This window comes from Oryza glaberrima, chromosome 4 (genome assembly GCF_000147395.1).
Source record: "Oryza glaberrima chromosome 4, OglaRS2, whole genome shotgun sequence".
Taxonomy (NCBI): Eukaryota; Viridiplantae; Streptophyta; class Magnoliopsida; order Poales; family Poaceae; genus Oryza; species Oryza glaberrima.
The window spans coordinates 24,083,486-24,097,049 of record NC_068329.1 but is presented as its reverse complement, the minus strand read 5'-3'; the positions used below and the strand labels follow the sequence as shown (position 1 = coordinate 24,097,049).

The 13,564-nt window shown below is 38.1% G+C and overlaps 1 protein-coding gene across 1 annotated transcript; it reads right to left on the bottom strand.

Moving 5' to 3' along the window:
* Positions 1-5,179: 5,179 nt before the first annotated feature.
* Positions 5,180-6,444, bottom strand: LOC127771960 (ethylene-responsive transcription factor 6-like). Its single transcript, XM_052297922.1, has one exon. The coding sequence runs from the start codon at positions 6,417-6,419 to the stop codon at positions 5,463-5,465; it is 957 nt and encodes a 318-aa protein (XP_052153882.1). The 5' UTR covers positions 6,420-6,444; the 3' UTR covers positions 5,180-5,462.
* Between the last annotated feature and the right edge of the window lie 7,120 nt (positions 6,445-13,564).

Here is a 13,564-nt window from a genome sequence, read left to right as displayed (position 1 = left end):
CCGGTCGGGAGCAAAAACCAAGCTTGTCTTGATGGGCTCAGGAATTTTTTTTAAAAAAATCCATAATTTAACATTTTGTGTTGTGAATTGAGATTATACAAATCCAGTTAGTAATTTGTTTCATTTTCTAATTTATATTTCGATATTTTATATTATGGAATCGAGTTTTTGTAGAAACCCCAATTGCAACCTTCCATTATTTATTTCTAGTATCTCTTGGCTACTCGACAATGGAGAGAAATTATGGTAGCGAGTATATATGTGTCAGGGTTACGGATAAGGCATACCCTCTATCCTACGACTTATGGAATATACTGATAAGGTATACCTTCACGTATACCGTTGGTTCCCGTATACGCTGTTAGGAATTCACCTCAAATTATGGAAAATATCTCCATGAGTTAAGGAAATATCGAAGTCCTATTCGGAAAGGGTAAAATCTCTAGTATATCGTGTCGGTTTACATATCCCCAAGTCTAACTTGGGGGTAAGGTATACCACGGTATAAAAGGGATCCCTAGGAAGAGGCAAAGGGCATCGCATCTCATCGCCAACACACCCACAAAAGATTACGAAGCCGGAGTCCACGGAGCCAACTCGCCGGGAGATCTCGTCGAATCCTTCGACTACGATCTCGTTGGTATTGCTTATTTCGGTTACTCTCTTTGTAATCTGTTTTCATCATCATTAATCCCATATAAACTGGACTAGGGCTATTACCTGATAAGGAGCCCGAACCAGTATAATCCTTGTCTTTTGTCTGTTTTGATGTCGTACTACGTAGACCCTTGTTCTAACGTACCCCAATACTCTATTCATCCGGTCCACGAGTACTACTCGTCGATAATATGCACCATGTACAATACTATAATTTAAGAAAATATATAAAACAAAATAAGTTATTAATGTATAAGTAATTAAGTATTAATTACTTTAAATTGAAAAATAGATTAATATGATTTTTTGAATAACTTTATAAAAAATTTACATAAAACATATTGTGTTTAGTAGTATAAAAAATGTGCGTGTGAGGAATGAGAGATCTCTCCACTCAATCAGCTGCAAACGATCACAGAGCACATCAAGTTTTAGTAGTACATCGGGAGCACTTAAAAAAAAAAAAACTCTATTGGATAGATCAACGATTCCACAAAGCCAACACTACACGAATGATTCCATTTTACTTATACCAAGGACCGGGTCCGTCGCTAAATAGTAAACGATAACGTACTTGGAAGCCTTTGACATTGTGTTTAGTTTATTGAGCTATAGCGCGCGCTGGCTGCATGCATGAGCACACCTGAAGTACAAGAGCAGTAGACATAGTACAGAATTATTATATTTAAACACGTATTTTTCTTTGCGTTATTCATGGCCTTAACTCTTAAAGTCGGTCTCCACGTATACGAAATTAAAGAGTACGACATCGAAATGATACTACCTCCATTTTTAATAGATGACGCCGTTGACTTTTTCTCACATGTTTGACCATTCATCTTATTCAAAAAATTTACGTAATTATAATTTATTTTGTTATGAGTTGTTTTATTACTCATAGTACTTTAAGTGTTATTTATATCTTATACATTTGTATAAAATTTTTGAAAAAGATAAATAGTTAAACATGTGAGAAAAAGTCAACGGCGTCATCTATTAAAAATCGAAGGGAGTAAATAACTTCTGTTCTTTTAACAAATCAAATGGATCTTCAATTAACTAGAGTGTCGCGTATTCGCGTACATGCACATGTGTCAAGTTCTGAAGCACACAGAATTAAGCAAAGCAATCATGCATGTATGGACGTACGTTGGTCCCGCGAAACTCAGCACCCCCGCCGGCCTTGACTGGACACAGCACCGTGTACGTCTCGGTCTACAGCACTCGACCGGTTGCAGAGAAGTCTTCTGAATGATGGGTTCGTTCAAACCTAGGTAGGGTGTACGTAGATCAGCTAGCAGAGTTGCATGCGTTGATTAAAAGAAGTAGAGTTGCATGTAAAGACTGTTAGCTCGAATCTCAAATCAACTCGTTTTCTCTCGAGAAGTGCGCAGCTAAGCCCCTTTAAATCATAGGAATGAAAAAACGGAGGAATAGAAAAAACATAGGATTCTGATAGGAATGAAAGCGTAAAACAGAGGATTGCAAAACACATGAAAAACATATGAATGACCGTTTGATTGGATCACAGAAAAAACACAGGAATTTGAGGAGAGATAAAGACTCAAAAGAATTTCTTCCATGAGGTTCTACCTCTTGTTAAAATTCCTCCAAAACTTATATGGGAAGAGGCATTCCATAGGAATTTCATAGGATTTCATAGGGTTCATTCCTTTATTCAAAGGGCTTTGTAGGAAAAATTCCTATAGGAATAAAATCCTCTAAAATTTCTATAAATTTACTTTAAATGAGAGGGGCCCTAAACCTATAGGCGAGACTAATCTTCGATCACAAGTCATCGATGAGCCATGTTTATATGGATCGGTCGCATCGTGGGCTAGTGGCAAAAACACGCGCACTAATTTTTGCTAATGGTGATGTTTTGTACTCTCTGTCCTAAAATATATTTATTTTTTATCGTTCAGTAAATACTAAGGTTGTAAAATGTTTTATTTTAAATTCATTTTAGTTGTTAATTTTAAAATTTTAAATTCATAATTAGTTTCCCTCTCCAAGCATTTGTTTGGCTTTGAAATCATGCATTGAAATGATCTGAATCTAGGAATAAGTGTAGTTAGTTGTCAATCTCTAATTTTTGAATTGCTAATTAGCTAGATTTCCTTTCTAATTATCTGATTGCTTTTGGAATCATTGAAATGCTGTGAATTGAAATGATGTAAAGAACAGACACCGCCACAACTACTTAATTAGAAACTAGCGAAGCAATCAACTTAATTAGCCTACCCACTTTAATACCATTTGGTTTCACAATTACTATCTACATCTAAAAAACTTCTTTATTGCCACTACTCAAAAAAAGACTATAATAACATCTACTTTTTTTTTAACTCATACTTCCTCCATTCCATAATACTACATACTTTTTAGAGTAGTTGTTACTATAAGGTCATTCCCAACCCAAGACATTAGACATAGTTTCTATAAACTTCACATCATCGAGAAATTAATACTAGACACTACTCTTCCAATGCAAACACCATTATTTCATACTTAAATTTAATGCTACTTATCTCACATGATGTCTTAGATGTTGTGTAGAAACCATGTCTCATGCAAGACATGGTTTCCTTCTTTTTCCTCATTTATTCACTTGCCACATCATTTTTTATTTTAGGTGGCAGCTTATTTAATGCTATGGATATCATCCTAGTCATTGGGTTAGGAATGGCCCAAAGCATACATGCATGCATGACATTAACTAACACATCTTGTCCATTAAAATTTTATTATTTAAATTCCCCATTATCAAGATCTCTAATTTTATTAGATGCATGCATTACATTTATTAGATTAATCTAAATTATGAGGTGATAATAATTATTTCTTGATCTTTGGGTTAAGGGTGGTTGTGCCTTATATTTTGGAATGGAGGGAGTAATATATTCTCAACTTTCTTAAACTCCGAGGCATTAATTGTCTTAAAACGGAGTCTATATGAGAAATAAAAAAAATTTGAAGCCTCTGTGGGACGGATGTAGTACTAAATTACTCCCTCCATCTACTTTTGATAATTATATTTCTAAATCTGAAAAATTTATTTTTGATAGGTATATTTCAATTCAACAACCTATCATCTTAATGACTTTCTCGGATTTAATGCATGGCTCTCTATTTTTCCACACAAGATTGGCTATATGGGGATCGAGAAATGTAAATATTAATGAATCGCTTGTTTATGAGGAATGACTAATAGCATATTTAAATAGATGATATAAGTAGAATTACTTATTTTTGGTCTGTGTGTTAAGATGAAATATGACTATAAAAATAGATTGAGTGAGTAAAATAGATCCTTGTGACCAGGTAGTTAGCGAGAAAAAAGAACAAAATATGAGATGAGAATTACAGAAATCGATAAAGAACCATATTTTAATTCACACGCAGCATTTGAAACGGCCTGGCCAACTTTGGTATGGTCAAAGACGACCAAGAGACTAGAGAGTTCCTAGCGGATAAGAGAATATATATCTATAATAATAAAATAAAATCTAGTGTTTGTCGTCAACACTGTTCACTGTTTACGCTGAACACCGTTTTTGTTTGTATCGGTCGTCTATGTTCATCTACGGATCAGGCTTTGTCATACATGAATGTCATATTAATCTGAGGTGTCCAGGGCTCCCTCTTGGGGCAGGAAAACCATCTCTCTCAAGGCTATGTTTAAGTTCAGAAAAAGAAAATTTTTAGGTATCACATCGGACGTTTCACCAGATATCGATTTGGATTTTTAGACACAATTAAAAAAGCTAATTTCATAACTCGTCTGAAAATCGCGAAACAAATTTATTAAGCCTAATTAATCCGTCATTAGTACGTGTGGGTTACTGTAACACTTATAGCTAATCATGGACTAATTTTTTTACTAGGAAATAGTGGGGGAGTCCCCCACGTAATCATGGACTAATTAGACTCAAAAGATTCGTCTCGCGATTTTTATGCAAACTGTACAATTAGTTTTTCTTTTTTATCTCTATACATATGTCCAAAAATTCCATGCGATGTTTTTAGGAAAATTTTTTTTGGGAACTATACAAGGCCATAGTAGTAAGAAGCTAGCACCTGCTACTGTGTTTAAATTCAGTATTTCAGGCCTTGTTTAGTTCCAAATTTTTTCTTCAAACTTTCAATTTTTCCATACATCAAAACTTTCTTACATACATAAACTTCCAACTTTTTCCATCACATCATTTCAATTTCAACCAAACTTTCAATTTTAGTGTGAACTAAACATACCCAGTTTCAGTATGGTGCGGTTGCTAGAACATGATTCCCAGCTTCTACATTCTTTTTTTTTTAGCTTTCGTAGAATTTCTGATGAGTTTGAGCTTACCGTTTGTATATGTGAATATGTTCATTCCTCAATGAACGGAATGAAAGAAATTAAGGAACGCACAGGGACTCAAGGAGCATAACATTGCTGGGGTACATATCTCAGTAAACTAAATTGCAACTCGTATTAATTTACAGAATGGCATACCTCATGCCAAACCACACCCTTTGCTTATGCTTTACAAGCATTTGTTGGCCTCAACCGAATCATCCACTAGATTTTATTTGTGATACCATTCTCTACCTCACCCTAAATACACGTGTGACCTCTCTGTGTTTTTTTAAGAAGAAGAAACTGTAAAAATACTAATGACTTCATCGGCACCGTACTCCATTATTGTCTTCTCCTTGTGTGTTTTTGTACATGTTCGTGCCGTTAATTAACAACGAAAAAACAGGAGTAGCAGTAGTTGTATTAGTGAGGCCATTTCAGCTAATCGGCGCTTAATTATTTCTTAGCTAACGGTGAGCTGCGGGAACCCCAACGCCGGGTGCGGCGACAGAGGCGACAGCGGCGGCAGGCCGTCCCAGTACTGGTCCCAGCTCCAGCTCGACGGCGTCACCACCGGAAAACTCGTGGGCTCCGACGACCCAGTCGACGTCCCCGTCGACGACGTGGTCGCCGTCGTGTCCCGCGACATGGATGACAGTGACGACGATGAGTAGGCGGACGTCGGCGCTTCGGTCTTTACAGCCTTGTTTGCCACTCCGATCACCTCGACGTCGTCGGCGGCGGCGGTGTCGTCCTCCGGCTGCCGCTTCCTTTTGTTCGTCGGCGGCGGCGTAGCCCACAGTTCGGCGCCGCGTGTGCCGACCTCGTTGGGGAAGTTGAGGATGGCCTTGGCGCCGCGCATGCGGAAGGCGGCGCGGTCGTAGGCGCGCGCGGCCTCCACGGGGGTGTCGTACGTGCCCAGCCACACGCGCGACCCGCGCCGCTTCGGGTCGCGGATCTCCGCCGCGAACTTCCCCCACGGCCGCTGCCGCACGCCTCGGTACTTGCGGAAGTCCTCCACGGCGGCGGCCGTGGCCGCCGCGGCGGGCACGGCGGCCGGCGCCCATGATCCGAACGAGCTGGGGGGCACGGTGACAGTCAGCGATGGCGACGACGACGACGACGGCTTCACCGCAGGGAAGCGCTCGCCTCCGAACATGATCATCACGTCGGCCGCCGGATCGGGCTGATCATCACGGAACGCGGCCTGATCAGCAGCCGGGGCGGAATCCACCACGTACTCCTGCGGCGTTAGGCCTGCGTAGCCTCGCTGCTGCTGTGGCAAGAACATGGAACTGGTGGGTGGGTACGCCGCCGCCGCCGGTACAGCAGCAGGCGGCAGTACAGGGGCGTCGCCGCCGAGCAGGTGCTCGCGGATGAACTCGAGGGCGAAATCCTCGGCGTCTCCGGGGAAGTCCATTGTATGTCGCGTAGTGCGTAGGGCTAGCTGGTCTTAGCCGGCCGATTGCTCAAAAACGTGTGTTCGTGTTGAGTAGATGTGGGTGCCTCTTTGAGAGTCTTGAGTCTGAGGACAAAAGGCTCGGGGATCCGTGGGGGTATTTATACACCGTACGAGCGCCAGAGGCGACCGGAATTGGCGGCTTTCGGTCTCCCGGTGATTTGATTCGGTCTTTCATGATCTTATTGTTTATCCATGCATGGAAACATGGGTGTCGTTGATGATCAATTGATCACCGAGTTAGGAATTAAACTTGTGTGCTATAGTTAGTTCTGTGCTGCGCTTAGATATATAGTTTAGTTATTTTAGGGAGATATATACTTTAGTTTTTAGGGACAAACTTGATATAATCTTCTAAACTAATTTTTGACTTATAATTTTTCAAATACTATATAAGGTTTGTCAACAAAATTATAATGATAGTATTAAAGAAACTTCAAATATCAATTTAATGATATCATTTTTAACAAATACTCTAAAAGTTAATTTGTATTATACTAATAGATGGTCAAATGTTTTAAAACTTAAATCTTGAAATAAGTGCATACCTTATACGCCTACAGTTATTATGGGATGGAGTCAGTATAGGTTGTTTTAGATACACCTACAGTTCACAGCCCGGGTTACATTCTACTACTACATTGCCACACAAAAGATAGTATTTTTTTAAGGAGAATAACAAATCTATCTAATAAAATATACTCACCGTAGTTTTGAATATATTACACTATTAATTAACCTTTTCCTCAAACTTTTGACCAACAATATTTAATCAATTACTTAGCTAAGTAAAGTGAAAAGAGTATAACTAGATTTATCATCTAAAGTACTTTATACGTGTTTTATATGTTTGTCTATTTACACAAATATTTTCAGAAAAGATGAATAGTTACATCTCTATCTCTACTATTATAAAAATTGAAGATGTTTCCGCGGTTCGTCATCCGTGTTTGAGTCGGTTTTAATCTATATCTCTTCTCTACTATTATAAAAATTGAAAATGTTTTTGCCGGTATTTTGGTACGTCATCCGCGTATGAGTCGGTTTTTAAGTTGGTTTGCTTTTGGAAATACATATCCGTATTTAAGTCGATTTTTAAGATCGTTCACTTCTGGTAATACAGAAGGAATCATATAAGAAATCTGTTTTAAAAAACTCGTATGCTAACTTGAGACGATCGGACTCCTAACTGCAGCTCATGATTTTCTAAAAACATATATATATATCCAAGCGAACTCCCACAGTGAATTTCATCTTAACTAAACCATATAACAATAATAAGATTAAAATAGACTTCACCTGTTACAACGCACGGGCATTTTTCTAGTGAATTAAAAAGAGTCAACGACAGTGCCGTATACCATTAGATTAAAACTAGAGGCAGTAATACTTATTCTATGTTTGTTCAAAAACATATTTATATACTAGCACATCATTTATCGTAAACTTGTTTCTAGTCAATATATAGAGAAATATAGCGGTGTATAATAATTTTAATTCATCATAGGAACATTAGAAAAAACTATTCATGGGATCGATGATTTCACAAAGGATTAACCACGTATTCCCTCAGTTTAAAAAAATCAATTTAAAAGGAGATATGACTTCTCGTGATACAACAATCTGGAGAGAGGTTGAGTTTTTCTGAAATGGAGAGTAACACCCTTTTGAATCCATTCATCCCTATTCCCTAGATAGCTACTAGGGACCGGGTCCACAGCTATATAGTTTAGAGCAAGTATAATAGTGACCTATAAGTCTACTATAAGCTTATGTGGAGGAGAGAGGTAAACAAAAGAGAAGGGTGTTGACTCTCATGCAAGAGCTAGCTTAACACAAGCTCCAAGACAAATACATTAAATATATAAGTGAGAGATAGAGATAGAAGAAGAAAATTATAGCTAACCTTATAGCTAATCTATTATATGTGTTGACTTTAGTATAGGCTAATAGTAGGAAGTGAACTATATTATTATCCTTGCTCTTAGTACTACTAAATGATAACGTACTTTCAAGACTTTGACCTTGCATGTGTTGATATGTCAGTTTAATTATGAAATTAAGCTATACATGGCGCCGCTTTGAATGTGTTCAGCTAAGGAATAACAAGCACAAGGACAATATAGTATCTATTATTACTCCTTCTATCTACAAATATAAACAAATTATCAATAGAAAAACATTTCTAAGCCAGTACTAAGTCAAACCTTTTTAACTTTAACAAAAAACAAATTGACTGATGACACAAGAATGATATTATGTCATTTGATTCATCATAAACAAACTATATAGTACTCCCTCCGTTCCACAATATAAGGGATTTTGAGTTTTTTCTTGCAACGTTTGACCACTCGTCTTATTCAATTTCTTTTTGCAAATATAAAAAATGAAAAGTTGTGCTTAAAATACTGTAGATAATAAAGTAAGTCACAAATAAAATAAATAATAATTTCAAAAAATTTTGAATAAGACGAGTGGTCAAACGTTGCAAGCAAAAACTCAAAATCCCTTAATATTATGGGACGGAGGGAGTATGTAACTTTTTTATTTAAAATTAATTTATTTTTATATATGTTGTTTGTGAAAGTAGCATATTGAAGACTAAGGCAATGTAGTTGTAAAGTGCTTATATTATTGTGGATAGAGATATTACCGTAACATTAAACGAAGTTCAAGAAATAGCCACCAGGTATATATATATATTCTGAGGTTCTATAAATTTTCTCACTAATCCAAGAAAAAGGGAAAGATTAGCCAGGTTAGATCATAATGAGTCCATATAGTATGGAAAAAATCAATTGTATTAATGATAAATTATGCAATTAATAGTTGTATATAAAGTATAATTAAATTTTATATTCAATGAAAAGTCAGGACTATATCAAATTAAATTAAATCCTTCTTTTTATGTCTAGTTATATTTAAACACTAACTAGCTAGCTAGTTTATAATTGAAAATCCTCAGTTTGCATTTGAACACGTGTTTTCCTTTGCGTTCATACATATTGATCTTATGCCACCGTCTCCACGAACGACTAGGCCGATATCTAAATGAGTAATAAATAACTTAGTTTAACAAGTGGCAATCTAAATCTAGTACATCATATATAAATCACACGCACATGCATGTATCAATTAGTAAGTCTCCAAGTTCTGACGCACACAGAATCCGGCAAGCAACTAGCTAGGTCCATCGCGCGGCGAAGCTCCCTCGCTATATACTAGCTTGATCGATCTGTCGCCCTCTCTTGGGTGCACGTCTCGATCCGGAGGCTCGACCGGCCGTTTGCAAAAGTCTACAGAGGTGAACTCCTAATTTTTCAAACCTAATTACTTTCCAAGGTCAGATGGTTGATAAAATTAACCTTACATAGATCAGTAGAGTGGCATCTTATTCTTGCATACGCAAGACTATTCCAATCGACGTAGTCCTGCTACTTTAATTTTTTTTTCTCGTGTACTGCGAATCTATATGTGATTTGATCTATAGCTAGGCCAGAGACTAATCTTCGCCGTAATTTTTCTTTCCGTGGGTTACACCGCCCGCGTGCGCCGCCACTAGCCCAATATATGTGTGGTACGTAGTGTGTACGGTCGTACGCGTGGTCGCGCGTCTCGTGCTCGCATGGTACATAGCACACAATGCATTTTGATGCGACGTGTGCTTAATGCTGTGGGCGAAGGACTTGTGATGATGGAAACCAGCACAACGGGTCAGCTGTCAGCCACCAAAGCATTCTTCGTTTTCTTTGTTAAGAGACTTAAGACTGCGCGCCGTACGTTAATTAATCTCGTCTTCTTACGCTTTTCACGTGTATCCAAATATCCCTTTTTTAGAGAGGAGCTAATATAAGGCAGGTAAGAAAAAAAAGTTAAGTATAAAAAAATGAGAGGAGCTAGACTTTTACGACCCATCAGATAATTTCTGTAGTATATTATATATGAATCAAGTATCATTCGAATTAATAATACTTATTGTTTTTGGTAAGAGTGGTGCCAAACCTTTAATTTTTAAGTATAAATAATTTTTAAAATATTTATCTTAGAAATATAAAGACATATGTATAGATTAGTTTTAAAAATACTTCAATAAAATCATATATTTATTAATATTTTTATTTATATTATAATAAAAAAATAGTTGTTAAAGTTATTTTTTAAGACCGTATATTTAACTAAATAATAAGTATTAATAATTCGAAGGAAGTAGTTATCTTAAGAAATCTTAAACCCCATGGAGACAAATTTATAGTAGTAAGTGCTAATCTAGAGAGAACACCGGCTGCTAAAAATTGGTAAGCAGTTTTGTGCGGTCACCAAGTCTCTTAGGGCATGTACAACGGCCGTTATTAGGGGTCTCTCTCTATTAACATGCAGGCAAATTTGATGACATGGAAGAAAGAGAAAGGAGGAAAGAGAAATATGGTTATTATGCATGATAATGGTTGAGAGTCGACTATTAGCATTTATTATAGCAAATTTTATTGCATGGTGGTGAAAGAAAGGAAACAAGAGTAAGAAAAAAAATATTTTGATACATTAATGGTAGAGACCATATTGTCTCCAACTGTTATATGACGTTAGTCTCTATGTAGCGTAGAGCTCATACATGTCTTTATCTTTGTACATGCCCTAATATGAGCTCTTTATATTAATTAATATTATTAGAGACTATCCTCTTACAATAGTAGAGACAATAAGATTTCTAAATAATTAATGCACTAAATATTTTTTTATTATACTTATTTCCTTTTTACACCCTCATGCAACAAACTTTCCGTTAATAAATGCTAAGAGTCGAAATCATTGTCATGCGTAGCAACGATGTTTCTCATTCATTTCCTCTCTTTCTTCCACGTAACTAAATTTACTTGCATGACAACGAAGAGAGCCTGCATGTACAATGGTGTCTAATAACGGGCTCTCTTCGGGCATGTACAATGGTGTCTAATAACAGACTCTCTTCGTTGTCATGCAAGTAAATTTAGTGATGTGGAAGAAAGAGAGGAAATAAATGAGAAACATTGTTGCTACGCATGACAATGAATCAGAGTCGACTCTTAGCATTTATTAACAGAAAGTTTGTTGCATGAGGGTGTAAAAAAGGAAATAAGTATAATAAAAAAAATATTTAGTGCATTAATTGTTTAGAAATGTCTCTACTATTGTAGGAGGATAGTCTCTAGTAATATTAATTAATATAGAGAGCTCATATTAGACTCTAACTTTATACATGCCCTTAGAGCATCTCCAGCAATAGCTCCTATTTTAGAGTCCCTAAAAGTTAAATGAGGGCTGCCCCCATTTCCTTAGGACTCTAAAAATGGTTCTAACTCCAGCAACAACCTCTATTTCTTAGTCACTATTTCTTTTTCTCCTCTATTTCATCTTATAATCCATCTTTTATGTTTAGTTTAATACCACAATAATGTAAATATTAATATTTCCAACGCATAGAATTTAATCATATTTAAATTAATAATTTCAAACAACACAATTTAAATTGAAATTTGATTTTTTTTTTGTGATATCACATTGATATGTGCATATACATACACTAGTGTGAGTGCATGGATGACTCGCTAGAATGCTCGACCAGTGCATCTGTTGCGGCTGGTAGTAGTAGCAGTTCATCCATCCTACAATCAATATCCAATGATATACACGCATATATGGATGCATATAATCATATATGATGGCATTGCATGCATATATATGCAAGGAGATGTAGTAGTAGCTCCTTCTAGATCAGCCAGATACAATCTCAGTTGGCCACTGGCAGCAGATGGTTGTTGACACTTACCAAGAACCAAACGGCGTCTCATCAATATGCGGAAAAATCCATACATACATGCATCCATGCAGGTGACCAATACTATAGCAGGGACATGGTCGGATTAGAGCAGAATCACCCGCAAGACGAGCGACGGTGTGCAAGCGATCGCACGGGAAGGAGCACGTGTCGTGGAAACATCCCCTCGCGCCAAAGAAAACTGGATAGGGGCTGAGGATAGAGCCCCCAGGCCTAGGGGCTGTGAGAGGGAATTTGGGAGCCTTCCTATTTTGAGGTCTTAAGTAAGGGCTCTGTTGGACTTTATTTTTTAGTCTCAACCTCTCAAAGTTGTTTAAGGTCTGTGTTTAGGGGCTTTGCTGGAGATGCTCTTATAGCACTTGTGAGGTTGGGCCACATGTTCCTTAATTATATGCTGACTTGTAGTTTGTAGACTTTTTTTTTAAAAAAAAAACTGGGTAGTAATTGGATAGACTGCATCTTCATAAGGTGGTTAAGCAGATAATGTATTTCTTTTTCTTATCTGATCTTCTGTTCGGATTGAAATGACGCAATGGGAAAACACATTTTTCATTGCTGCGACTGTTAAGTGTTAATTATGCAAGTCTCTCGTAACCTTGCATAGTTGCATGCGTCCACAAAATCGTAATTAAAGTTTATATATGTAGATAGCTAGCAGATATAAATGCGTTTACTATTCCGACGTTTTTTGAACAGCTAGCTGAAACAAACAAATCTGAATGCGAAGGAGAGACAAATCACTCCAATAGACAACGACATTTCGACTTCAAAACCTTGGACACACCGATGGATCGACGTACGTGCCCAGTTCAACTCACAAGCAACGCTCTTTGAACGACCTGCGAAGTTGGGTACGGCCCTTCCTAGCGAGTGCCCGTGCGTAGGAGCTAGGATAAGCACGAAGATACAAAATCAGGTCAACACGGTCCTCGCGTACGACGCCCAAACTCCCCAAACGGCCGAATTGACCTTTGACCCCCGCATCGTGCCGCTCGGCTCGCGCGCGGCTGGAAGCGCCGCAGAATTCGCTCGGCCGAATCACAGATTTTTCGCAGAATCCCTCGCGCGCTATCGCGTCGCGCAGGACACGCGCGCGTGCCTGCCGCGCGCCCGCGGGCGCGGGGCCGAGTTTGCTCCCGCGCCGCGGAGGCAGGCACCAGGCAGGCAAGGCTAGCTCGCGTCTTGGACTGTGTGTTGGACCGTTCTTCGTACCAAGTACCGTACGTCGAGTGGTCGTACGCCCGCATGCATCCACGGGTTCTTTCTCTCGCGCAAAACTACGGACCCCCTCGCG

Bases quoted from the DNA above. Each gene is read 5' to 3' on its own strand.
- LOC127771960 (XM_052297922.1), bottom strand. From the start codon at position 6,419: ATGGACTTCCCCGGAGACGCCGAGGATTTCGCCCTCGAGTTCATCCGC.